This window comes from Carassius auratus, chromosome 21 (genome assembly GCF_003368295.1).
Source record: "Carassius auratus strain Wakin chromosome 21, ASM336829v1, whole genome shotgun sequence".
Taxonomy (NCBI): domain Eukaryota; kingdom Metazoa; phylum Chordata; class Actinopteri; order Cypriniformes; family Cyprinidae; genus Carassius; species Carassius auratus.
In genome coordinates this window covers 13,349,358-13,377,229 of record NC_039263.1, presented here as the reverse complement: position 1 = coordinate 13,377,229, position 27,872 = coordinate 13,349,358, and the positions used below count along the sequence as shown (strand labels likewise).

Sequence of the window (27,872 nt, the reverse complement as noted above, 5' to 3'; positions counted from 1 at the left end):
GGAGCATGAAATAAATTAGCCTAACAACGCATTGCTAAGAGATTTTTCTCCTCATTTAAATAATGAAGAAAAAATATGGTTCATTTGAGTTTGTTTGTTTGTGTAACAGTAATAGAGTTGTATGATCATTCCTTCCCACACTTGGGAAAAGTATTTTTGTGATGCAAACAAGAATTCTGGCAAGGCCGTTCTCTTCACTCATTTGGTTTGTCAATAAAACTACTAGAATCTACATTTCTTCTGCACCTTTAAATTCTTTAATCACAAATACCTGAATAAAGTGTGATTCAACTGCACCCTCTAGTGTGTGCCATGATGGTTACATGATCGTTGCTATTCTGGAAAGGACAATAACATGTCATTGTACTCAAAGCTACAGTGTTTGCTATTAACAATTGTGATACTTGAGCAGTCTGGCTCTCTCCTCCACAATCAAAGTGTCTTTCAATCCGAAGAATAAGTGCAGAATAACATAACTTGACCTCAGATTCCCATGCCCAATATAACACCACAAATGAAGTACAGTATTTTTTTTTTATTTGGAAAGAATGTGCATTTCATATCAAAAGCAAACCACAGAATCTCTTTTACAACAAGATGACTGTAGTCTTCATCGAAACTCAGTTCAACGAAAACAAAGCTATGGAGAATGTCAGAGTCTTGTGTACTTTAACGACTGCTAATGGAAGGGTGAACTGAAGGCAAAGTCTGTCAATCTTCATACATTCTTTGAATGTTTATGACAGTGAAATTATAGATGCTTACTTGACAGAAGCCTGTTAATTTAAGTTATTCATATTAAGTTACACAATAGCAAGAATAGCAACATGGTAGCCATAGCACAGGTTGGCAACTACTTGGCGGAAATATTCACATTTTGTCCTCTCTTCTTTTTGGCGATTACATGCATAACTGATTGTTTTAGTGCTAAGAGTCTCTTGTGAATAAGAACTTGTTTTAAGAGCAAACATCTTACCTTGAAACTCATTCCTGATATTTATTCTGCCTAGCTACTCTTTCTTGACATGAACACCATTTTTGTTATTATTAGTCTGGCTGTTTACGCCGTTTGAGTTCAGCTTCCCTTCTGCCATCAGTTTTTTAATGTGGTCGTGCGGCCCCTTCCCCATCAAGGCTGAAGGGTAGCGGTAGGAGCCTCCGATGCGGTCCCACAGGGTGAAGTACTGCCCGTAGTTGTAGTCGAAGAAGAGGTGGTGGTCTGTGTGGTGAGCTGAACCGTTGATGATGTGTTCCATCAGACTGGGCACGCGGTAGTCTCCGTCGTGGATGGAAATGGTCCATATGTTGACGAACACATACAGGACTAAGTAGAGAATCTTGTGTAGGGGGAAGAAGAAAGGGTAGATGTGGTATGGCAGGCCCTGAAGAAATCCGTCCAAGGGGTGGAAAGCATGGCTGGCGAACGGAGTGGGGATCTTCCACACATGATGTGGTTTGTGAAAATACTTTATATGAGGGAAGAGAGTAAAACAACATGTAAGTTATATGGAGCTGAAAGTACTACACTTGTACTGGTAGCTGAAATCATGTTTAAAATAAGATAAAATATGTAGTATTTTGAACAGTGTAGGTGTCATTATTACTATGTACCTATCACACAGATGTTAGTATGGTGGAGCAAATATTAAATTCACTTTTTTTTTATCAAATGTACAACTTTTTATTCAATATCACAAAACGAATTAGGTGAATAGTGGTGAATTGAAAATCCTTTCACGAATTGGGACAAAGCTTATATTAAAACAGTGTGGTTACTGTCAACAGTTCCCAAAATATTTTGTTCTTTGTAAACCTTGTTTACCTGAAAAAAAAAAAAAAAACTGAATTGAAAAAAAATAAATAAATAAAAACACTGAATTAAGTTGAAGTTTTAAAAAATCTAATTGATGCCGAAATCAAAGACTTTAAAGGATCAAAAAATGACAATAGTGCATAAAATCAAAAAAAAAAAAAAACTGCAAATAAACTCTAATTCAAATGTTTATAACATCATAGTATAAAAATAATTCTAAAATAACATTTAATTACATAAAATAAACATAACAAAATTAGATTTTCTCTTTATTATTTACCTTCTCAAGATTTTCAAAGCATGTTTTCTTGGGAATATTGTTTCAATTGGTTAAGACATCCTGTCTCCTCAATAATATTACCGTTAATCTTTTGCAATATTACTCTTTATTCCCATCTTATTCATTTTCTTGGCTGTTGTTCATTAATAAACTAGAAGTAACTGAGCTTGAGCAGAACATATTTACTCAGTCTCCTACATGCATGCTTTTAATAGAAAAAATACCTTAAATCACAACTCAAGCATATTAAGTTTATAAGTTAAAAAACAACACTACATAACAGGAGTTTATCCATCTTTGCTCATCTTTACCTAAATGTCAATGCGAGGCAGTTCATATATATATATATTAAATACCTTATATATCAACTTGTGGTGAAGGAATCTGTGAACCCAGTAAATGCACATGTCAGTGAAAAACAGGAAAGAGATCATGCTGAAAATCAGTCCTGACCATCCTGAAAAACAAGCAGAAATAGTATGAGATGGTTATGCCCATAGCAACATGATTATCTAACGCACATCTGACAGGCTGCATCACTGGTACTTTCTAAAATTAGGGCTGTTGGTTTGTTGCATCCAGATTCAATAATGTTTTTAATGTTTCTGGCCTAGCTTTCCTTAAAGTTTAAAAATGGGTGGTTATATCCAGCACTTCATACAGTATACCCATTTGATAAAGCAAAAGATCTCACCAAATGGCGATTCATCTACACTGTCGTACAGTTTGCTGTATCCTCTGACCTCGGCGAAAAACAATGCTACTGTTGGTACACTGATCCAAGGCAAAGACCACAGAGCATATTTTATTTCACGTTGCACCTGGTTCTGTGGTCAAAAATAGAAAGAAAAAAAAACATACAAATATATACGTACCTGTATATAAATATACTCATTTTAAAGAAAGTAGATTGCTAGATGGGGAAACAAACCTCCAGAAATTGAGGGTGTTGCATTAATTTGTGGTCAAAAATGAAGAAGTAGCTCAGAGCACCCAGGCCTAGATATAAGATCGCAGCACCCAGGTTGGTGACCACCATCAAGCCGATGATCTGCCGCAGAGCCTCGTCCTCCGGCCAGGATGAGGGATACACATACGGAGTGAAGAAGTAATAATCTGCAAAGTTGAGCACAAGGTCCATCTCTGACCCTATGAGTTGGACAGAAGTGTTATTAACTGTCTAAAATGTGAATGAACAAAAAGGCTTTTAAATAATTCACTTAGTCATTAACGTTACTGCCATACTCTAACAAACAATGAAAATACTAGAAACACTCCAGTGCACTTCAAGCAATATTATAAATATTTTTGCTTTTCTAAGACAAAATGAATCAGAAAAAGAGCAGACAGAATTAACGCAGTGTATTATTGTTGACAATACATGTTCATGTCTGAAAACAAATGCTGTAATTGTAGGAAACGATCTACTCACCTGTAAAGGTGATTTTGAAGACACTCCAGAATAGAAAATACGTGAGGTTAAAAGCCTCACAGAGGCCGTCCTTCTGCTCTCACTAGAAACTAAAAAGGACGCAGCCAATAGCAGCTCACTTCCTCAGAGCGCGAGCCCGTTTCTTGACATCTCATTGGACAGATGCGAGATCTGGTCATGGCGTTAGTGATAGGAAGTCCAACTCGTTTGTGCGACTCGGTTCTTTTGAACAGTTCATTTAGAAGAACCGGTTGAAAACAGATCAAATTATTATTTGACGTCGTTAACTTGTATCATCACGAAGCGCACATCTTGTTCTTTGTGACTTTCTCGATTGGCTTTTATTAAGAATTATTGATATTGCATTTAAATCTGCCTCAGTTCAGTTTGTTACAGACACGATTCAGTTATTTAGAAAATAAATATTATTTATATAAACAATTCTAAATTAATTTCCATCTGAAATGTTTTGTTCGTTTTAGTAAAACCCAACTCTGCATAGAACTGTAATACATATTTGATATATGGTAAACATGTTTCCGTCAGGTTTTGTTCGTCACAATTAGCAAATGATTCAATTATATGTGGTTTGTGAACCGGTTCAAAAGAATCAATGAAAAGGTCTGTTCACACAAACCGTTCACCACTGTAAGGCGTTAACCTGCAGATTAATCATAGTCTATTAAAGAAACATTGTCATTCCTCAAGTTCATTAATCTAACCACATCGGCTCGACTATATTGTAATCAGAAAATAGTTACGTAACGTTTGGCAGAAAAGGTTCAATGGATAGGAGATGTCGTCATCAGAGAGCGACATAACAACAAACGGCAGTGCTGGGCAGAAGACTGCACGGGTACGTTATGTATTATTACTTTTACTAGGATAATTTAATAGCTTTCATAATATGAGTACTTTTACTTTTTAATGCATGCACTCCATAACTTACGATAGATACAGTGTTTCAACGTAGTTTGATCTGTTGAATGTGTACCGAAGTCTGACCATGGACAGTGAAGTGCAGAGAGATGGAAGAGTTCTCGATCTCACAGATGACGCCTGGAGAGAAGACAGACTGCCATATGAAGATGTCACAATCCCACTGGTAAAACGTCACATTTACAGTTTTGAGATGTGCATTAAATTACGTAGGTTAAGATATATTATCTGAAGTAATCTTCGCAATGATGGAGAGTACTGTTAATACTCCAATGATGAGCGGAATATGCACAACACATGATTATTATTATTATTTTACTTTTCATTATGTATAGAGAGACAGCAACATATTTTGCACGTGGAAATATGAATACGTTACATCTGTTTTATGTGATATCACGTTTGCTGTAATTGCCTGTAAATCCACTGTACAGGTGCATCTAAAAAATATGAATATTGTGAAAAAAGGGGCCTGGGGCACTGCTGAGGCACTATTGAGCTTCAGCTCGACTGTATTGTTGGATCGACCGTTTCTCATCTTTCTCTTGAGAATATCCCATTGATTCCATATGAGGTTCAGGTCAGGCATGTTGGCTGGCCAATCAAGCACAGTAATATCATGGTCAGCAAACCACTTGGAAGTGGATTCGTCACTGTGGTCATGCTGCAAAAGGAAATCAGCATCTCCATAAACCTTGTCAGCAAATGGAAGCATAAAGTGCATCAACATCTCCTGGTAGACGGCTACATTGACTTTGGACTTGATAAAACACAATGGAGCAACACCAGTATACCTCACAGCACCCAGTCATCTCTGACTTCATAAACTTCACACTGGACTTCAAGCAGCTTGGATTCTGTGCCTCTCCATTCTTCCTCCAGACCTTGATTTCAAAATAAAATGCTAAATTTAATTTCATCTGAAAAGAGGACTTTTGACTAGAGCAACAGGTTAAGATGCTTCTGACGTTGTTTCCATTTCAGAAGTTGCTTGGCAGCCCTTTTCCTGAAGAGGTCGGAGCGTGGTGGCTCTAGATGCTCTGACTCCAGCTTCAGTCAACTCCTTGTGAACCTCTCCCAAGTGTTTGAATCGCCTTTGTTTGACAGTATTCTCAATCTTACGGTCGTCCCTGTTGCTTGTGCACCTTTTCCTACCCAATTTATTCCTTCCAATCAACTTTGCATTTAATATGCTTTTATACAGCACTCCGTGAACAGCCACCTCTTTCAGTAATGATCTTCTGTGACTTGCCCTCTTTGTGGAGGGTGTCAGTGATTGTCTTCTAGACCATTGCCAAGTCTGCATTCTTCCCCATTATTGTGGTTTCAAAGAACAAGAGATTCATAATGTATACTGTAGGGATGGTCATTTAATGAAACTCAAATGTAAATATTCTACTATTTTGAGATACTAGATTTTTGACATTCATGAGGTGTAAGCTCTAATCATCAAAATAAAAATAGCTTTTGAAATGTTTTATTTCAATTTTATTTATTAAATTGTTTGCCTTTTTTCTGTCAGAGTGAACTTCCAGAAGCAGAGCAAGACAACAGCGGATCGACCGAGTCCGTCAAAGAGCAAGAGATGAAGTGGTCAGATCTCGCCCTGCAGAGTTTGCATGAAAACACCCCTAACATTGGTACTTAGATTTGAAGATGATCTGTCCATTTATCTGTCTGCTATGTGGGTCACTGATACAAGACTTATGATGCAAAAGACGATTTTCTTATGATTATATGCTACTGTGATTTGCATTCAATGTGTTTTTGATATTAAAGAATAAAAAAAATTAATTTAAAGTGCTGTATTCAAATTAAGTTGTGCTAGTCGTTTAAATTATTGATGGTACACAGTTAGCATTCTTACAATTCACACTGGTATCTAAAATGCACAGCACTTCTTGTATATATCATACTTATGCTAACATTCAAAAGTGTTTATTTTTGTATTAATACTTACATTTAAACATGATTAATTTGATCAAAGATTACAGTAAAGACATTTTACTGTTACGTAAGATTTATATTCCAAACAAGTTGTTCTTTGAACTTCCTATTCATCAAAGAATTCTCAAAGGGTCCACAAAAATATTAAGCACTATTTTAAGTAGTATTCAACTGGTAACTGTTTCTTGAGCATCAAATAATCATATTTGGAAGGATCATATGACACTAAAGTAGAATAATGGCTGCTGAACATGCAGCTTTGACAGATTACATTTTAGAATATATAAAAAAAATAAAAAATCTAAATTCAAAATTGTATAAAAAATGCAGTGAAATAAGAATGACGCTGCTTTAAAAAAAATCTTTCCAACCTCAAATATTTTCCTTGTACTGTATTTGGATAAGAAACAAGAATTAGACTAATTTGGTGATATTTTGATTGTACTATGGTAAAATACTCCAAATACAACATAAGCAAGTGTAAATAGATACATAAACTGAATTAAATGCACAAGCAGTAAATAATGGAATCAATAAATAATTCCTTCTTTCAGGCTAAGCTGAATTTTATTTGGGTTCAAAGGTGACACTGAGATGATCCATTTATCATCACAAATATATCTGAAACATGGCTAACTGTGAGCATATTATGTTTTAGTCATAGACAACATGTATAATACTTTCTTGGTATTACAGAAAGACGTTCAGCTAGGTGGCTCCTTAAGCAGATGTGTAGAGGTTTGGGGGGATGTGACCAAATAGCTATGGATTTATAGTATAATGGCTCGAGATTAACAGATCAAATGCTATCTAAAAGGGAGGTCTTTATTACAACAATCTAGCCAAATTAAATCAAACAGCAGCTGTATTATATTACAGATTTAAGCTGAATAAATATTTGTTTTAAAGAGAAATACCGGTAATGTTCAGCCTACTTTTTTGTTTGCTTTACCAAAAAAATAAAACATCCTTTCTCCCCAAAAATGTGCATTAAAGGAGTAAATGTAATTCGAGGCTAAATGAAATCAGACTACAGGTTCATACAGGCTTGATTAAATTAGGCTTTGAGGCTTTAATGCTTCATGGATCAAGTACTCATGAGGAGAGTGCAAGTATGGAGATGCTGCATTAAAATTTCAGCTTGGTCCCATAAAACAGAGGTTACATACGAGGTGCCTGTATTTTTTCCACACTAGCCACCCAACTATTTTTTTCCCAGTCTAAGTGGTTCCCCTTATTTAAAGTTTATGGATCTTTGTGAAATTTAGTAATGCAGCTCGTTATAAAAATGTAAGTAAGGTGCTGGTCTAAAATCAGTCAGAAAACATATTTTAATCGCTAAATGTATCAAAAACTCTGTCAGTACCACAATTCCCTGAAAGGGGGACAAGAAATGTGTCACTTCACACTGGCACTCTTACCTTCCGGCATTCTTCAATATCTTAATGAATACTTCTGCCATCATAATCTGCATACATTGTTTGGTCCCTCCAACAACAAACAGCAGCCAATCCGAGCAGAGTTCAAGTTTTCGAATGAAGAAAGAAATCCAGTTGCTTGTGATGAAACCGTATCATACATAATAGTAATGGCACAGTTAGGACAAAATGGAAAAGATGCACATTTTGGGCCCCCAACCTAAGGCAGAATATTAAGAATTTCATGTACCACCTAGTTGTGTAAAATGAAGGTAGGATGACTTAAACAGGGCTTCCCTTCCACTGTTACTGTAACATCCATAAAGTACACAATACACAAATATATCAAGGTACACAGAACTGTTCTGTAAAATGTAGTTTACATGCATTTCTAAAATGCAAACCTTTACACTTCATTTATACCCAGTCCCAGACCTTTTCAAAGTAATAAAACAGAACAAAACGAATCCCTTATATCCAGTAGTTCTTCTCAGATATACATAACTCATCTGGTTATGGTTCATGTACCATTTGTCAAATTCACAGGATATCTACAGCATATAACAAGTTATATTTCCATGTCACAATGTTTAAACAACTGATGAAATTATGGTACATTCAGTTCAGTAAAAAGTCTTTTACATTTCTTTGTACATAAAAAAAAAAGAAAACTGAATGTTAACAGTCAGAAGGCAGTCCACTGTCCTGCAGAGGCTGCTAAACTTGGAGTGAATTATTGATACCTACAATAATCTTATTTGTCATTAAATGCCTGTTTACTCAGCATTAATCTCTGTCTCTGGCCTCCGCACTGAAAGCTCAGCCTGTATGAAGGCGCCCTGTCCCAAGGCAGTGGAGTATGCAAGATTACTATGTGGAGTTGAGAAACCAGGGCTGTGATAGGAGCTGGAACCACCCCGATTTGATAGTGAGGTTTGGGACTGAGGTACCGGATGGTAGTCATCCAGGTTGTCATAGTGTGACTGAAAAGTAATGTTACTTTGACTTTGTCCCTGTGACTGATGAGAGTAGGATCCACTGAGGTCTGAATTGTCTGGTAGATGTGAGGGAAGACTGGATTGGTTGTAATGCTGTCGCTCTCTAACGCTATGGGATCTCTCTGGCTTGGGTGGAGGAGCTGGCTTCACAGGAACTGCTTGTTCATCTTCACTGGCACTGCTCGTGGCTTTAACCCTGCATATGTGGCGATCCAAATCTGACCTTTCGTAACGAGGTTGGGCGGTTCTGCTCTCGGAGTGTTCCTGCCAATGTTTACTGCTCGGTTGCTTTTCCCCAGGTTCAAACTTCAGGTCATGATAGCCACCTTCTGGTAAGTGCTGCAGGCTTCGTGGTGGAAGTTGCGATTGATGTGAATGGATGGACGAGTAGGTCCTGGAGCTGCCTTGTTTGGTGGTCTTATCCCCCATCCCATTTCCTTGACAGTGCTTCTCTGTTTCCATATACATCAGGACATCTGGTTCGGAGATCAAGTGCCTGGAAGCATGCTGAGATCCAGGATTGATATTATATCTGGCTTCCTTGCTCTCTGCTGCCATCAATACAGTTTTGCCGGAATCTGATTTGCTGCGCATGTGTAACATGTCTATATCCATTGGCATGTAGGGTCCTATGTTGTCATACTGAGACATTACAGAACCCTTCACCTTTTGTCTTGCACGGCTTTCCCTGCGGATAGAGTGTATGCGAAGCCTCTCTGCTTCGTCTGGATCCCATGCAAAGTAAACACTCCCTTTTGAACCACCGTAAGGTGGTATGTCTCTGCTTACGAAGCCATGCTCCTTTAAAGGAATGAAATGCCTTGAAAGGTAGTGGTAGGCTCCAGATTTGGCTGCAGACCGAGGGAGAGGGGCACTATCCCGACCGCTAAAGGAATGGACATGCCGTAAGCGGATCGTACCGTAATGGTCCACATCGTAGAAAGGGGCATCCAGAACATGAGAGCCAGAGTAAGGGCTATAGCGGTACTGAACTCTTCCATTCTCAAAATAAGGCTGTAGCTGTGTGACGTGGTAGTCGGCTTGAGAGGCTGGTTGGTGAGATTTGCAGTGGTAGACTGGGCGCTGGTAGTAAAATAACTCATCATCTGGTGGAACCTCGGTTCTGGTGACCGGCGTTGAGCGGATAGCAGTAGGAGGCACATGTAGGGAGTGGACCCTGCGGATTGTTGGGTACACGGTTGGTCCATCTACTTGGCTGTAGCCATGGGAGTGGTGCAGTGAGCCTGGAGAAATGTATTCACTTCTCAGAGGGCCACGAGATTTGATAGACTGGTGGTAGGACCTCGGTCCAATTGTATTGTATCGGCCATCACCGTGGCCTCTATAGGAGATCTGTGGCTCTGATTTCGACACATAAGAAACGTGTGGTGGAACACTCTCTGGTCTGTAATGGTATGCCATCGTAGCCTGACCTGAAGGGGATACCCGCTGATGGTAATACGCCTCTGTGGTGGGCTCCAGTAGGGCAGGATCCCCTTTTGAGTGGTAAATGTAACCTGACTGATGAGTGGAAGCCCTACGGTGAGATGGATGAGATTGCGGGGGAGTCTCCTCCACTGACCCTTTCATGGATGCTTCTAAGATGGTATGAAAGTTGGCGGGGTTAGCAGCCTCAGTGTTGCAGAGAGCAGCCATTGCTAATTTACTTTCAATAGAACGAACTGGGGGTGTTGGCGGTGTCACTCCCTGAGTATGGTGTTGAGGAACACAATCTGCTTTTGGATGGACAGGCTTTATGGCTTCCCATGGTTTTTCCACAGGTTCAAGAGGTGCTGCAGGGGTTGGTGCAACTCTAGCATTGGGCTGAGATTTAGGCTGAAACTGCGGCTGTGCTTGTGACTGAGAATGAGACTGAACTTGAGGCTGAGACCGAATGGCTGCATGAGGTTGAGTCTGTATTTGTGGCTGAGGCTGGAGAATTGCGACTGGCTGATCTGGCATCTTTATGGGTTTTGGTGGCATTACCATTTCAGTCATATGGATCTAGGGATTAAGCCCAAACAAACACTGTTATGTTTCTTATATTTCCCCTTTTTTATTTACATGCACTGTAATTTATTGTAAATTATTGATATCATTACCAGATTAAAGAACTGAATAATTTTGATACAAATTTTGTTACAATGTGAAAAGGTAAAATAATCACACAACATGCAAAAACATGCACTCTAAAGGTTCACATAAATACTAACAAATTAAATAAAAACAATGGCAGGCAGCTTTTGAACTAAGAACTAGTAGCACTAATGCTTAACATGATTTTGTAATTTTGAATTTACAGTGGTGAATATTTGGCTCAAATGATTAATCGTGATTAATCTCATTCAAAATAAAAGTTTTTGTTACGCGATATGTATGTGTACGGTGTTTATTATGTATATATAAACACTGTATATATTTTGAAAATATTTACATGTATATACATTGATATATTTATATTATATATTAATGTATATAATATATAAACATATTGTTCTTAAATGTACACATGCATGTGTTTGTATCTATATATAGTAGACATAATAAATATACACAGTTCACACTCATTATGTAAACAAAAGCATTTATTTTGGGTGTGATTAATCGCGATTAATCGTTCAACAGCACTATTTATAACCAGGGGTGCACATAAGTGGTCCGCAGGCTCGCATGCGTGACCAAAATAAAAAAGTGCGTAATAAAAAATATGTTCTGACAGCGCATTTGCGTACCGACATGGTTGACAGCTGTTAATGCACAATTACCACTTTAGATCACAAACTGAACTATATAAGTTTTCTTTTCAACCTGAAAGCATAAATCTAAGTTATGCCTACCGTTTCAAAGCACAATACAAAACTGTGACATTCATCCACTGACGCTCTTTAATCAGCAGCGCTAAATCCGGAAGTATATACTTACCATATACTTACTTGCCGGCAACCCACCAAAATAAAAGCCTGATGATTTTAAGTTTGAATATAATGAAAACGCTTTTGTTTATTTATTTTTTTAGACGCTTTTTTCCAAAGCGACTTAAAATTGGGGAATACATAAAGCGATTCTTCTTAAAAGGCAAACAAAGTAGTAGTAAATATTAGCATTTTATTTTTAAGTTTATTTACTGTAAAATAAATGCATTTATAGTTTATTTATTATTAATAAAAATTAATTTAATAAAAAATAAAAAAACTAACTAAATAAAGTGTAATAATATTATAACTATTATTATTTTTTTATAGTTGCATTTAATGGGTCACGCTATATGCAGTGTGAGGACCAAACCAAATCTCCAGGTTCTCTTCTGAGAACCAGGCTGAAAAAATTATGTGCACCCCTGTTTATAACATTTCTTAATGTTCATCTTTGGCACTTAAGTACTAGTGCTACTGACATCCCTGCATGTGCCACATGTGCTTACCTCAGAGCTGGGTTGCTGAATGACAGTATCCTTGCTGCTGATAGCTGGTGTGGTGATTGTGGTAGTGGTTTTGTCTGTGCTCACAGGTGTCTGGCCCACAGCTGGCTGCTGCCTTTCTGGGCTTTTTTGTGTTTGGGAAACTTGAATAGGTTGACTAGAAGGCATAGCACTGTGGCTTGGGGTCTCTGGAGAGATAACTTCCTGGCTATTGCAAGAAATGCTGGATGGCTTCCCGCTCTCAGCTGTGTTGAGGTGCAGACTGACAGAACAGTTTAACTTCTCAGTTGGGGTGGAGGGTGGTGAAGACATAGGAGCAGATCTCTTTGATGCTTCGACTGCAGCTTCCTCCAGGGATGGCTGTGATGGCAAGGAAAGAGGAGGAGGCCAGTCCATGGTCTCCAGTAACTCTTGTGGCTTAACGGGGGACACTGGTGTAGGGGGTCCAGAGGATTGCCTCTGAGAGAGAATAGAGGCCTGCTGGGCAGATTCAGCTAAAGCTAGAGCAAGCATGCGGGCAGCGTTCTTTGGTGGGGGAGGGGGAGGTATGAGGGGCACAGAGCTGACAGGGACATTGCCCTTTGGCGAGTCCAGAGCTACGGCTCCTATGGATGGATAAAACAGAGGGAACTCAAACAAGGAGAAAGCAGGCTAATATTCATGAGAAGGTAAGATAGGGGAAATGTTAAATTTCTACATATTGTGGACAGATTTCTCTACATTTAGGGTGCTCATGCAAAGCGCTACTGGTAAAAGCCTGATGAATTAAACCTGAAAAATCAAATAATTCTCTTATGAAGCCCAGCATACCTTGGAGGTTCATATCACAATGGCATCAGTGTTAATGACAGTGTTTACCATACAATAATAATAATTAAAAAAAAAAAGTATTGTTTAATGTACTCTTTTAAAAACTGATATAGAAGGACAGCTGTTAAAATGTTAAAAATTAATTTTAAAACAGGAATTAAAAACATTCTCATTCTAGAAGAGGTGAATGAAACTAATTTAGGATAAAAATGTCAATGAATCCTCAAGAGGCATTATGGATTTTAGCTACTATACCATATCTCCGTATTTCAGTTCAGCTTACCTGGCTGATCTTGAGAGCAGGTGACCTGTTGTGGCTGTGAACATTCAATGCTTGATATGCCTTTACTCTCTTTACTCTCAAAGGTGGCAGCTTTAGAAAGAAGCTCTTGTTGAATGGCTTCACTCAGGGGCAGATCGGTGGATCTTGACAGAGAGCTCAATTTTGCAGGAGAGTCGAGTGGAGATGGAGGGGAAGAGGGCTGAAGTACAGTGCTCTCTGGTGCTTTCCTTATCATGGATGCAGCCGATTCAGAGATGCTTAGAGGAGTCACAACAGCTGACTTCTCACTGCTCTCAAGGGATTGAACTGGAGCTTTCTCTGAGAAAGATGCAGGGGTCAGTTTATTTCTATCCTTTAAGGCTGGACTGTGGTCTGGAGACACAGAATGACTTGTAACTTTAGCTCTGACTGGCGAAACTGGCTCTGAGCCACTGGCACTGCCCGGGCTCCTCTTCAGACTGTTTTCATCGGTGTCAAGTGAGAAAATGGAAGTCTCTGCCAGAGGAAGGCTACACTGGAAAGACATGGGGTCAAAGTCTAAAGAGGCCATGCCAATGTCGGGGGGGCTCAGGTCCACATCGTCAGCAGAACGTGGCGGGGAGATGAGAGCAGGCACAGAGATTGGTCCATCATCCCCATCACTGTCCCCTTGGCCCAGGTTGTCATATGAGTTACAGTGTTGTCTGCTATCCAGCAGGCCACCATTGAAGGAAGCAGAGAGAGCGTCGCTGCTGGAGCGAGGTCTGCGTGGCCTGTACACCTTAGACTCTCCTGTGTTAAAGGAAAAGCAGAAGTGTCTCAATTTCACAATGGCTGGTTTACAAGTAGAGGATGAGCTTTTTTTAGAGCTTTAAGAGTCTGTTACCTTCAACGTTATGTAAAGAGGTGAGAGACTCCTCACTTTTGGCAGACCGAAGAGTACCGGTGTCTCCTCTTCCTCCTAAACAAATATGCAGCAACAGAGAAGTTATAATAAAATCACTTATACAAAACAAAAACAGTTTAGAATTTAGAGTTCTAGAATATTTGATCTGATTGGACTGTTGTCAAATTGATCTGTGGTCAGATATTGTTGTTGTCTCTCAGAAATACTCTGCAGTCTCTGCTCTCACATAATAAAATCATTTAAACTAACATCGACATGTCATGTCCATTTATTTATTCAGTAAATACAAAAGTAATTAGCAGGGTAATATACAATCAGCTGATCATTACTGCAAAATAAACCACTTCCACATGATACAAGGCCTGATTAACCACTGGGTTAATTTTGTGTTAATGACTATCTACCATTTAATGATGACAAAATGGAACAACACTAACCAGCCAATGCCATGGCCTTGAGTTGGTTTGGTTCACTGGGATTGCGGTGTAGTTTTCTTTTAGACATTGAGGAAGTCTTGCCCAAGTTGAAAAAAGACCGCCAACTGCCAACTGGAGACTTTTTAGACTTTATTGGCTGTCTTTTCCTAGGATAAAAAATAAATAAATTAAATGTACAAAATGTATTACTTTGAGAATAACAGGCACATAATTGGTTTCTTTATGTCAGCAAGCTCGCTTTATACCTCTCAGTAGGGAATTCAATGACCGTGTGGAATTTTCCCTGTAAGGCTGCGGGACCCTCTCCCACCTCGATGTACTTGCTGTCTGCAGTGATGGGCGAGTTGATCTGGGCCTGAGTACGTGCCTGTGCCTCTTCTAGTGTTAGCAGCTTTGTGGATGGAGAGGGTACCAGCAAAGATTTAGGCCGAGACAAAGAGTTGTGTCCTACAAAGACAAAAAATCTGTGATGAATATATAGAAGTGCAAGCAATTTAAAATATGTTGAAATCTGTCCATATTGCTCACCTGTTCCCTCTCGTATGAGTGAGCTCAGTTTGGGGCTGAAGAGAACATCCACATGGTTGAGAATAAACTCCACCACAACAGACTGTATTCGCACCTCCATGAAGGCTGCTGTGCCGCTGAAGCAAGCTGATTCGATTTGCTTTGACCTTTTTAGTTGGGAATAAAAATACAAGATTAGTTATTAATACTAGGTTTTTATGTTCATAGTTTTAAAATTGTACCACTGGGATGCATTTCCCAAAAGCATTGTTTGTTTGTAAGCTACCTATGGTTGTAGTTGCTTTTAGGAAACTCACCCCTGGATAGTAACTGGTTAAAAGTAATCTGGATTATAAAATCAGATTCCATAAACTTAATACTTGTAATTGGAAATTACATTTTAAAATCCGCCACACAGCATTTGACCACAGGATTAACAAAAATCATTTCAGTTTTAGGATGTGTTTTCTTAGCATTTAAACATTACATCAACTACTGATGAGCACATTCATTCTTATTTTCAAATTTCACTCCGAGGGTAATCTAATACTTTATTACTTTGTTTTGGAAGGCTTCTGTCTTCCAACAAATCCACATAATATCTTATTTACACGTAATGCAAGAATTCCCAAACTCTTTCCAGTAATATATTAAAGTACCCCTAATATTTTAAAATACATATTTTAATAATTAGGTATCATATTTGCATGTTAACAGTTCTCTAATGCTGGTTAATAGTCACATGACATGCAGGTAAACAAATAAAACCTTTAATTTTGATGTCATTTTAAAATGATTTACTTTAATTTTACATTTTTATGATATCATTAATTATTTGGTTTTTCTTAAAATTACAACCCCTTTGACGAACCTCATTTTGTGGGAAACCTTGATAATGTAATGTTGAATTAAATTAATGTTGTCAATAATGACAAATGGAATACATCTTTTTCTTTGCATTTTTATATCCCTATGGTACAAGATTAACCTATTAAAATCAATGTGATAAATGAGTTCAAGAGTGAGGTCAAGAGTAATCAAAGTAGTCACATTACATTACCTAAACTGAGCAATGTAATGAATGATGTTACTAACTACAGTTTTTGTTACAATTTTCAAGTCAAATTTGATCCATTAGTATCTGTTTTGACTTACATTACAGCTGCATCATGCAGAGATCTTACCTCAATAAGTTGGGGGCCCAAACGATGGCCAAATTCTTCGTATGCATGTTTGTTACATAGCTGAAGGTTGCCAAGTGTGAAAGATGCCTCATAAGAAACTCAAGAGTCCTACAAGAGAAGCAAAATTAATGTTAAAACTACAGATGCATTCAAATCAGACACCAAGTAAAAATCACACTAATTTAAGTGAAAAATGTCATAATAACAGCCTCTATATTCCTCAGTAATAATGTACTTGGACAGCATTAGTAATAGTATGCTTAATGCAGCAAGTTAATAAAAAGGCTGTTATGTATGAAAAATATGGCTGTTGAAAAGAGAACTGCAAGTCCTCTAGCAACCATCAGAGGGCACTGTGGTCATTTACAAACCTATAGTGCGGGGGCGGCAGCTGCTGAATGACATCATGTATTTTGATCAGCCTCTCCTCGTCTGTGGCTGCTGACACAGCCTCCTAAAAAGGAGAAGAGCGGGTGTAAATCAGGGTCACTGCATCTAGAGCAGCTCAAACTAACAAAAACACTCTCAGACCCATGTTCACACTATACTGCGGAGTGGACAAAAGCACATGGTCAATCGCATTTCATGTGCATTAAAGTTTCACTGCTTCCATAGCAACCTGAAAACACCGATGCACTCTTTACTCTAGCCGTTTTCATTTGCAGCGACTTATCTCCAGATGCTGTAAATGTCACTGCTTTGTATAGTATGCAGATGAACTCCTTGTGAAGCTGGGCTCTTTTAGAGACAAGCAATTCATTTTGTATACTCATTAAAAGCAATCAATAGAACGAATAGCCTCAAGCCTTCAATGACTCCTGTGCTGTTTTGCCAGTCTCAGATAAGAGAGCCACATTTATTATCGCACCAAGAACTAAAAAGGTTTTGATATCATAAGTATGGGCTGCTTGTTCTGTGTAATAGGTGTTCTCAGCTGGAGCTATTTGTATGACAAAGAGTGTGCGAGTTTCAGAAAAGGCTCTTTAAAGGCCTGTCGTTCTGGGATAAATGCTTACCGAGAATTTTTCATACAGCTGGTAGGTGAGAAGTGGGTTGGGAAGCTCTCGAAAGTAAAGCTTGCACAGGGAGCCAACGCAGTGTATGTCTTGAATGTAAACATCTTTTGTCAGATCAGGGATCTGTTCAGAGTCAAATTCATGCCTAAAGAGAGAAAGAAAGTGTTTTAGACTTGATACACAATCCAAGACAATGTGGTGTGCTTAAAACCTACATTTAAGTAAATATTTATTAACATTAGCTTTGAATATCAAAATTTGAAGGAATTCATAAGTTATATCAGTTTCCAAAGGTCGATGCTGATGAATAAATTAATTCTTTTATTTAGCAAGGAGGCATTAAACTGATCAAAGTCACAGTAAATACACTTATAATGTTACAAATAAATGCTATTATTTTGAACTTCCTATTCATCAAAGAATCATGAAAAAAAATGTCAAAGCTTCCACCAAAATATTAAGCAGAACATGTTTTCAACAATAAAACAGGAAATGTTTATTGAGTGCCGAATCAGTGTATTAGAATGATTTCTTAAGGATCAATTGACAATGAATCAACTCCTGCTGAAAACCAGATCTTCCTTAAAGAAATGAATTATATTTGAACATGAAAAATGGAAAACGATGGTTTTAAATTGTAATAATGATAATAATTTCCAATATTACTGTTTTACAGTGTTTTTGATCAAACGATTGTAGCCTTATTATTAGAGAGTATTAGAAATATCTTTCAAAAACTTTAAAAAAAAAAAAAAAAAGAAGAGAAAATTTGACCGACCACGTACTGGAATGATAGTATGATATTTAACAATTTACACAAGTAAAACATTAAATTGCTAAAAATATTTATTATAGCTTTATAGTTTTACATTTACCCATTGACAAAACTACATGTAGGAACTCAAGGGGGAGAGAAAACTGTTAATCGGCCAAACAAACAAGTCAACTTGTCCTGTAACCGATAATAAACCCCCATCTAATCACCCTGGTGTAGTCATTTCCTCCTGTATTCACGAATACAAACATTCCCATTATGAAATGTAATTAGCAACAGCTTAATATTCAGCCACTGCATTCAGAGTTTCTCAAGCGGTATGATAAATCCCTATCTCTGCTTCGAGCAATTAGGGGAGTGTGTTTATGTCCTACCGCAGCTTCTGAATGTTGGAGGCAATCCCAGAGAGACGGTACATTCCATCAACCACTCCGTGCTTCTCAATGAACTCGGTGCAGCTCTTGAGTACCTGGGGGACTAGAGGTTTAGACAAAATGTTACTGGAGCATCCTTTTTGGCACGTAAAGTGTGAGACTTGTCAAAATGCCAATGGAATAGAATGCCAGATTCTTAGTGGAGTAAATTTCAGATTTTGGAAGCTATAAATAACTTCAACAACTGCCGGAGACAAGCCCGATGGTCAGATAACAAGTCCTGCTCTTCTGTAGGGCAGAGTTTATGGCTTCACATTTGCTCCAGTTGCATTAGACAAACTCCAGACCTCCAACGTTACCTTGCAATGTTTCACCCAGAGGAATCATAGTCACAGACAACCCTTAATGGCCTCTAGTCTTGACAAAATTTGTTCTGCAGATGAGTGAGTCCAAGTCTCTCAGAGGCAGCTGTTCATCAACATTCCTGACATAGCTTTCTGAAGCACAAAATCCTCAAAAATGCAACAAAGTTTAGTCTCGAAGCCATCTCAAAAATCATTCAATCAGCGCTTCAGAATAAGAATGGCCTGTGGTCACTGCGAATGTGTTTCAGGCCAGTTAAAAGAGCCGTCACTTGCCCTATAAGACCATTAATACATTCTTCACGTCTTCAAGCTAAAGCTTTTTAGCTGGGAAACACAGATAAACTGTCAAAACTGAAAATGATTTGTAACATTCTTCCAACATTCTTGGAAGCATCGGTCAGAATAGTTTGAAAATGACAAACATATCACAATCCTTTTTTCCTGCAAGTGTTTATAAATGCACAACGATCACTGAGGTAAATTATAGCTGAATATTTTCCAGTTGTTTATGCAAAACCTAGTAAATTGCTGTAAAGACAACAATAAAACAAATACAGTACCATTCACATGTTTGGGGTCAGTAAGGTTTAAAAAAAAAAAAAAAAAAAAGTCTCTTGAACCTACCAAGTTTGTAATTATTTCATAAACAAATAGAGTAGAAATATTAGTAATATTTAGTAGTAATATTGTGAAACATTAAAATCAGTCATAAGTAGCAAAATTTTTGATTAGTAATATGCATTGCTATGAATTTAACTTTATAATGCTTCTTAACTTTAAATGCGATTTTCTAAATATTTAGATTTTTTTGGAAAGCTTATTTATTCAGCTTTCAGATGAGGTATTAATCTCAATTTAAAGTGCCACAATTATCGATGTTTGAAAATTAGTTTTCATGCAGTGTGTAACAGCTCTGAGCTCATATTTTCATTTTGGTCTGAAAGAAAATGCTAATTCATTCTTTGCCACTAGGTGCCGCTTTTGGGGCAGTAAAAATACTGGTTTCCCTGGTAACTGTACACAAACAGCATTGTGCTCACAAACTTTATCAGGCATTACAGGCATGATGTAATGAAAATGAGGCCAATCCGACCAATCACTGCAGATTAGTGTCACATAAAGGAGGAGTTTGGAAAAACAAATCATTGAGCGAATCGTTTGGGAGTCGCTGAGCAAGTAAGGTAAAAATAGATGTTTTTGAACCTGTAGTTGGGGACTCCCACAAACCAAAATATGAACCTTCATTATCCATTATAGGAGGCACTTACCGTATTATACACTATAAAGGCGCACTTAAAAGCCTTTAATTTTCTCAATAAACGACAGTGTGCCTTATAATCCGGAGCGCCTTATATATGGATCAAGGCGCTCAGGGTGTTTTTATCCGACTGTTTTGTTGACATTTCCTTTAGCACAGCTCCATCTAGAGAATGCATAACGCAAACCCAGTCAAACGTTTGACTGCAGTTTCTTCTATTCTATGTGCCTTATAATCCGGTGCGCCCTATATATGAAAACAGTTATGAAATAGGCTATTCATTGAAGGTGCGCCTTATAATCCGGTGCACCTTATAGGTCGGAAAATACGGTAAACAAAAAAAAAAAAAAGAACCCTGATGACTGATTTTGTGGTCCAGTGTCACAAAATGTCAACATTTTCCTGTGACGGCACAGTTGAATCTTGAGTAGCCATTACTCTATTTCTTATTATCGATGATTAAAATAATTGAGCTGCTTATTTATTTTAATATTTTTGAAATATTCAATATTTTTCAATAACTGTTTACATAATGTCTTTACTTTCACTTCTGACCCAATTTAATACATCTTGGCTGACTAAAATGATTATTTTCTTAAAATCTTAATGACCCTCTACTTTTGAATGGAATAATTTTTTTTTTTTTGCCAAAATGCAGTATCCTACTGCAGTGGAGCCAGTGGAAACATCAACAGGGCAACAATAAAACTACTGGCTCAATTTGGTCAGCAGAACTTTTTGAAGCCCTTTCAATACTTTGAAAAATACAGCAAATTTCTTCAGAGGCCAAAATCCTTATGGCACCAATTTAGAAAGAGAAAAACTGGATTAATGCATTTTAATCCCCAGCAAAATACTGTCCAAGAGTATAAGTGCATTGCAGGGACGTCTGCAGAGCTTTATGTTAACATGACTGAGCCATATTAATGACTCTCTACTTGAAAAAAGTGTTCTCACACATTCCTCTGAGATCAGAGCGTCTAAAACAGAGAGTACACGTTCTGCCATTCCCCGTTTTACAAACACATTAAAGCTGAGTGTGCTCATGGGTGGGAGAGGACAGTGAAGGGAGCGAAAGGGTCAGGTCTAGGTTGTAAACCTTAACTTCATCATCTATCTAACCAACTACAATGGATGACCTTTTGTAGAAAGACATTTTTAAAGAATACCAGGAATTTCTGCTTTGAGGATACTTGCTCCTGAGGCAAAGAATGTCCATTCTGAAACATTTAATAAAAGCAATGTTTTTTTTTTCCACCTCCTTCTAAATGTAATGGTCGAGCAGTCGTATCAAGTTGCGTGGATCCCCTTTGAAAAGGACAAGGCTTTGATTTTAAGGGCAGGCAATGGCTCAGGGAGGATTTGAAGTCAAACAAATGGAGCAAATGCTGAAGGCTGCCAGGGAGCTTTGAATCAATGGGGAAGAAATCTCCAGACACAGCCCCCTAACCATTCCTCCTGACCTTTAGACCGGTTTAAGCCAATCAGATGCCATGACAACCTATGCAGCCAGATCCATGGGTGATTCTAGAGGAGGGGGGTTAGCTATGCTTTCCAGCCCACCCACACTGTCACATTAGTGTCAAGCACTGTCTGGAGCATGAGCTTCAGTTTGAGTAGGACCAGAAGGGGGCAAAGCTTACCGTCATGGCCGGAGTTGAGGAGATGTTCTCCTAGGTCACAGCCAAACACCCTCTCCCTGAGGATACCTCTTTGCTTCAGCTTCTGCTTGGTTGGCCTGGACTTCATGAATGTGCGCAGAAAAGTGATCAGTTTCCCGTGTTTCTTGGACACTGGAAGATAAAAATAAAGACACGCAAATGTAAATAATATTTTCACATTAGGGAAAACTGCACTGTGAGTCACAAGCAGCACAAAAACAAATGACCCTCAAGAAAATCTGGTTTACCAACAGGTCATTGCCAGCCACATCAAATCAGCCGAGATCTTATAAAACTAAAAAAGCAAAGGCACTTGGTTTTGTAAGAATGGGTTTAGGCATTAAACCCGTTCCTTTACTGAAAGAATTTCTCAAATCCTCACTGGGAAGAGTTGCTTGAATAACCCAGATCACAAAGGGCTGTTTCGTCAACCGAGCAGAATTATTAATTCACCCAAAATTCCTCTGAGGGAAGTACATCCTCCATCTTTGGGTGTTTGTTCTACTTTTGGTAGAGCAAAAATAAACCACTTTATTCTCTGTGCAACTGTTACAGAGGCAAGTACAGTAGCATATAAACTATATATTATATATAACTATATATCAACTATGAATGACTTTACAAGTTTAATCTGATTTCAGCATTAGAAGAAAAAAACCTGAAGATGAGTGGCTGACATACAACATCTGTGAAAGTCTTCATGAAAGTTATAAATGTTTCCTTTCATTTCATTTTTGAAGGGGGCCAAGCAGGAAGGACGTCTCAAGCTGTTTGGTCTCCGGAGCAGCTTGTGTTGTTATTGCACCATGACACTAACCATCATGCTCCCTGACCTAGAATTTGCATGAGAAACTCTTGGAAGATTCAGAGGAAAAGTATCAAGATAGAAATTCCAAGGATTTGACGGGAACACACAAATGCACCAAAAATAAATTCCACTGGAGTTGATAGAAAACCCTGAGTCCTGTAATTGCTGATTTAACTTGGATTGTTCCAATGATCCTCATAAAATATTAGCAAGCTTAACCAATAGAAACCATTATTAGAAACCAAATAACTGTTTGCATAATGAAGCTGTATGAATCAGCAAACAATATGTTGCCAGAAATAATTTCAGAAGTATTACAAATGCAGCTGGGAAGCTTGCGAAAACCACAAACTGGTCCATCTGTGTTTATGTTTGTGGGCACATGTGGTGGATTTAGCAGGAGATGGAGTAAAAATGATCAGCAAAATAATTGCAAATATTACAGTGTTGTTTAACAGTTGAACTCCCTGGTGATTTTAAGGATGTGTGATTCTTTGCACGTTGAAACCACAGTGGACGTGGCAAGGGGACATCTGCCAGCTGTGATCTCATCTGCTCCTTTGTGTGTCTTTACCTTTTAAAAAGGCAAATTACTACAAATCTTTCATCATAAAAGTTGTAAAAAAAATTCCAACAAGTGGTTGCAGCTGGTCTGGATGCAATTAATCCTCTCATATCCAGTCGAGGTTAATAATTAAAAGAGACGTTGTAGGAATTTCCTGCTCTACTTTTCAAGAGCCAATAAAGTAACTGGCACACATTTCACGGATCCTCTTTTTCTGAACTCCACAACAAACCAAACACAGGGCATGTGCTGAACTTCACAGAAGCGGCAAGAAGACCGTGTGTTACTGAAGAACAACTGTTTACTCCAGGCTGCACTTTACCTCCACTGAGGAGACACTGATGACGTTAAAGTGCAACGTGACTGACACATACGTTTTTTTTTTTTTTTCCTTCTAATCAACCCCTCGGAACGTGACTTCCGATGACTTGCTAAATATTAAGACGACACAAATATGACACACACACATCAGCATATACAAAATCTATGAGAAAGGTGATTAGAAAACGAAATACAAAATGCATTTATCACAAATTAACAGTGCACACATATAAAAGGCTATTGTTTTCAGCACTACAAATAAATAAACCACACACAAATCTATATAGAAAGCACTTAAGTCGCATCTACAAGTCTGAGATAGTTTAACAATTTTATTAGGACTAAAACTGCAACTTCATAACTTACCTCAATGTGAAATATCCATGAAAAATAGGACAGAAAAACAGTACTTGAGTATTCTTTATTCTAAGTTTGCCGGGCTTCAGCTGCAGTAGAGAACTCAAGACACGACGGTGAAGGATCATTACAGACCACACTCTCTCTCTCTCTCTCTCTCTCTCTCTCTCTCTCACACACTGTCCCTGCCAGCCGGTAAAAACTAATAGTCAGCATGCATTCTTTCCTTTTTCCCTCCTCTCTTTCCTCTCAGAGTTTGTCCAGCCCCTAATATCAACTTTCAACAGCACTGACTTCTAACTGCAGAGATCGGGGCGTGAGCAAAGAGCGACAGTTTCAGCCTTTAGGCTGTTGCATTTATCAGATATCCACTATCGAGTGATGAATGTTCTTTAAAAGACAACGGCAATACAACACAGCTGTCCAGTGATGTTCTATTTAGGCTACAGCTTAAATACAACTTAGTAAAACTACAACAAAGCAAGAAGCCAGACGAACATAAATATAACTCATTCGACTACACCACCAGGGCAACAACAATGCACTCTTTCTAAAGAAACCCATTCTTAGTCAAGCCCATGTCCCATTCAGCTTTTACAACCCAGACTGAAAGGGTACAGCCATAAGGAACTGACAAAGACCAGCTTGTCTGGACTCTAAAGCAAAAGGTTTGTGGCGAACCTGTCAAACAACACACAGATACGTGTTTTGCAAGGTAATGCTGGTGTTAAATGCACAATAAAAGTCAAAAAAGTCTAAATAAATGTATTTACTGTCACTTTTGAAAATTTATGCATTTTTACTAAATCACAGCATCATTCATACTGACCCCAAACTTTCTAAAGGTAGTGTCTATACAATGATAATACTACTACTAATAATAATAAAACAAAAATACTAAAACCATTATGAGAGTTAGTAAGAATGTGCACGAGTACAACAAACACCAATAAACTGGTTTTTCCAACCCAACAGCTAACGGAAGTTCACATAAATGTCTCTGTTTTCAGAACAGACCAGTAAGGAAGTACACAATTCCCTGTAGGACAAACGGACACATATTGCTATGTAAACCTAATACAGTTTGTCTCTCGTTCTCTCACAGTTCCTTCCAGCTGTCTTGGCTTGTTCAGAGAGGCAGCTGCCCTTTACTCCACTGAGAGGAAGACAATTGTTGCCCCACAAGGAAGTAAGGAAGTGAGAGGGAGCTAAGGGAGCTACATCTGGAGCAGCACCTGCTACAGCTGAGAATAAGGGAATTAAATAAATGCAGTTTAGTCTGAATGTGAAAGTGTCTGCACAAGATCAAGATTATACTTCAGGCATTTTCATAACAATATGCCCGATTCATGCTTGAAAACCTTGGTAAATAAAATATTACAGCAACCTTTATCACTGTTACACCACCTGCATGGTAGGAAATTATGTGGTTAACCATTTACATGGGGCATTTGCCTAATGAGGTGAATGATTCATAAGGTATTTTGTGTCATCTGAAGCTCTGCAGGGGAGCAGAGAGGTATGTTGTAGCCTATCTGGCTTGTACAAAGGCAGAGACTGTCACCATGGAGAGATTGTAGTGCATACTGTCAGTGAACAAAGATGGGATTATTTTATAGCCTTTCCTAACCAGGGTCATGCAAATCAGCCCAGGAGTGCATTACAAAATAACTTGACAATAGGGCTATCTGGTGCACTTGAAAGAGTGGTGGAACGATGCCATAAACTGACTTCACAGGCTTCATTTCACATACAGACACGAAGTGTTGACATAGTCAAATAAGTACAGACGCAATGATATTAAAACAATTATCAGTATTGACTAGAATTTGTGTAATGGATGACAAGTAATAAACAACAGAAAATAAAACCCTATTATAGTTTCTCTACATAAAAATTAATTGATTCATGATTTTAGACATTATAGTATACTATAGTATGTAAATAGATTTTTATTTGTACATTTTGAATAACATTAATTTTTGATCCATTTTAAGTGCCTGTTTATTGATGGCAAAGATCATCTGAATGTAATGACAGGAATAATGAGTGTGCACAATGAAATATAAAACATTGGGCAATATTAAAATATTATGGTGGATAACTGATAAATGGCATTAAAATTGTATACAATTTTTTTTTCTTATGAATTAATCAAATTAGCATTTAATGATGGCAAAGGTAATATAAACGTAAAAGTAGGGGAAAATAAACATGAACAATGAAATACTGTTTAGCAGCCGATAATAGTCTCTACCCAACATGCATCTCTACAAAAAGAGACAATCTGGCAGTATTATGGTAAAATAAAATGCAAAAACATTGTAACATGCATTTAAATGCAGGTCAAAAGACAGAGAAAGTGCTATCAGGGTAAATCTTTAAGACAAGGGCCAAAGTCACATACTAGAGACACCAGAAGAGTGTTAAGAAAAAAAAAAAGGACTAAATTTGTTGTGCTTGTATCAAATCTTCATGTGATTAACACGTGGTGTTAAGAAAGACCAGTGAAACTACATTCTAAAGAAACAGAGTGCCAGTAGTGTTCAGAGCACCCGCGAGCAGCAGGCGACTGTGCCGAGATGCACAGGAGAGTTCAGGGTTAGTCCGTGTTAGACGTAGTACATGGATAAACGGTTTTGGTCTACCTGAGTTCAGCCTGTAGGGATTAAATGGGTCGGGTGCCCATGCACTGTCCTGCTTTACACTCTCCATCTCCAAATCTGAATGCCGGGAGGAGAGAAGGGGAGAGGGAGGGAGGGACCCAGTTAGAGAACATGTGAACAACAGCTGCACATGCAGCTCTATTAGCTTGGCAGTCTTTCTGGAGAGTTTCCCCCCTTACTCCACATTTCCTGGCCATTTGGGAAAGTTTCACAACAGTTTTGAAGCAGCTATAAATGATAATAAACAAGACGTGCTGTAAAATGCACGTGAAGACAAACACTAAGCTAACATCGATAAGAATGCTCTAAGCTGAAATGCAAGAGAAACAGTTTTATGACACTGCCAAAAGACAACTTATGCATGCAGGGAGAAAGTGTGATAAAAGAATGATAGTGAGAAAATATATATGTGTGGTAGTCATATGAGTTTGGAACAACAAAGGTGAGCACATGTTGACAGATTATTTATATCTGAGTGAACTAGCCCTTTAAGGCAAAAAGAGAGGCGTTGGGTAGAGTATACCAGCACGCACAGGGTGGGAACAGACTCCAGGAGGCCGGCCGCAGACCAGAGCAGGGGGATGCTGAGGGAGCAGTGGAGGAAGCATAGTCAAATAACACATCACACATGCATGCAAAGTGCAAAGCAACGCAACATACATTCCAAAAACAGTGTCAGAGTCAGTACATGTACAAGCAATAAAACATAGAGCTTAACCCCAGCAAAAAGCTTCTGCACAGTCAAAGCTAATAATGCACCTTATTTGTTTCTTGCATTGGCCTTAATAATGAAACGGTAAAAAGCATTGCTGTAATTACGCCTAAGAGCCCCGGGGCTCTTTTTTGGGCTGATTGCACTGTGCTGTGCCACATCATTTCTTCTCTGTAATGATATTACTCCTACACGATGTGTACCACAGAGCCCTACCGCCCACCCACTGCAAGCCAGCATTCTGATTGGTCCGATGAGTCACGATGATGATGATGATTCACCCCTCTGCGGATGCCAATAAGCATTTATTTGATACACAAAATGGCTTAAACTAAACAGAAATGGTTGCAGGTGATGGATAAGTCTGGGACGGCTTGGCAGGCCAGTTAGTCCAAGTTATGATGTAAACTGACCTCTCTTAAAGAAGACTGCATGGTCCACAGCCGGTCTAAATGTGACAATGTATTTCTCATGTTAGGATTGTGAAAGCTAGAAACAGTCCATTTGAGATTCTATTAATCAAGTTGTTTCTTATGACGGTTTATTGCTCGGCCAGTGAGATATTCTGTAAATAGAGGGAATCAATTGTACCATTCTGTCTCACAGTGTGTGATGTACATTAAAGGGACATACACACTCCCC

At 38.3% G+C, this 27,872-nt stretch overlaps 3 protein-coding genes across 11 annotated transcripts in view; 1 reads left to right on the top strand and 2 right to left on the bottom strand.

Moving 5' to 3' along the window:
- Positions 1 to 515: 515 nt before the first annotated feature.
- On the bottom strand, positions 516 to 3,657 carry LOC113038585 (lathosterol oxidase-like). Its single transcript, XM_026196116.1, has 5 exons — positions 3,526 to 3,657; positions 3,025 to 3,242; positions 2,788 to 2,920; positions 2,450 to 2,550; positions 516 to 1,466 (listed from the first exon to the last, which is right to left on the bottom strand). The coding sequence occupies exons 2-5, from the start codon at positions 3,232 to 3,234 to the stop codon at positions 1,011 to 1,013; spliced, it is 900 nt and encodes a 299-aa protein (XP_026051901.1). The 5' UTR covers positions 3,235 to 3,242; positions 3,526 to 3,657; the 3' UTR covers positions 516 to 1,010.
- A 490-nt stretch (positions 3,658 to 4,147) lies between these two features.
- On the top strand, positions 4,148 to 6,278 carry LOC113038584 (anaphase-promoting complex subunit 13-like). 3 transcript variants are annotated; one of them, XM_026196114.1, is made up of 3 exons: positions 4,148 to 4,381; positions 4,486 to 4,630; positions 5,987 to 6,278. In XM_026196114.1, the coding sequence occupies exons 2-3, from the start codon at positions 4,532 to 4,534 to the stop codon at positions 6,110 to 6,112; spliced, it is 225 nt and encodes a 74-aa protein (XP_026051899.1). In that variant the 5' UTR covers positions 4,148 to 4,381; positions 4,486 to 4,531; the 3' UTR covers positions 6,113 to 6,278. The 3 variants fall into 3 exon arrangements, with proteins under 3 accessions (XP_026051899.1, XP_026051898.1, XP_026051897.1); XM_026196113.1 differs by having other exon boundaries at positions 4,149 to 4,381; positions 4,480 to 4,630; XM_026196112.1 differs by having other exon boundaries at positions 4,150 to 4,381; positions 4,525 to 4,630.
- Positions 6,279 to 6,949: 671 nt separating this feature from the next.
- LOC113038582 (rho GTPase-activating protein 32-like) overlaps positions 6,950 to 27,872 on the bottom strand; it is a 103,981-nt gene continuing 83,058 nt past the window's right edge. For 4 of the 7 annotated variants that reach the window (XM_026196105.1, XM_026196108.1, XM_026196110.1 and 1 more), the window contains 14 exons: positions 27,052 to 27,102; positions 26,501 to 26,575; positions 21,784 to 21,933; positions 18,518 to 18,620; positions 17,369 to 17,513; positions 16,724 to 16,806; positions 16,353 to 16,460; positions 15,190 to 15,335; positions 14,907 to 15,108; positions 14,662 to 14,807; positions 14,204 to 14,278; positions 13,339 to 14,109; positions 12,249 to 12,850; positions 6,950 to 10,831 (listed from right to left, as the gene is read on the bottom strand). In XM_026196105.1, coding sequence (XP_026051890.1) covers positions 8,606 to 10,831; positions 12,249 to 12,850; positions 13,339 to 14,109; positions 14,204 to 14,278; positions 14,662 to 14,807; positions 14,907 to 15,108; positions 15,190 to 15,335; positions 16,353 to 16,460; positions 16,724 to 16,806; positions 17,369 to 17,513; positions 18,518 to 18,620; positions 21,784 to 21,933; positions 26,501 to 26,575; positions 27,052 to 27,102 — 4,883 coding nt within the window. In that variant the 3' untranslated portion in view covers positions 6,950 to 8,605. Of the gene's footprint in view, positions 10,832 to 12,248; positions 12,851 to 13,338; positions 14,110 to 14,203; positions 14,279 to 14,661; positions 14,808 to 14,906; positions 15,109 to 15,189; positions 15,336 to 16,352; positions 16,461 to 16,723; positions 16,807 to 17,368; positions 17,514 to 18,517; positions 18,621 to 21,783; positions 21,934 to 23,861; positions 25,319 to 26,500; positions 26,576 to 27,051; positions 27,103 to 27,872 lie in introns of those variants that run through there. The other 3 variants (XM_026196106.1, XM_026196111.1, XM_026196107.1) reach the window with 3 other exon arrangements.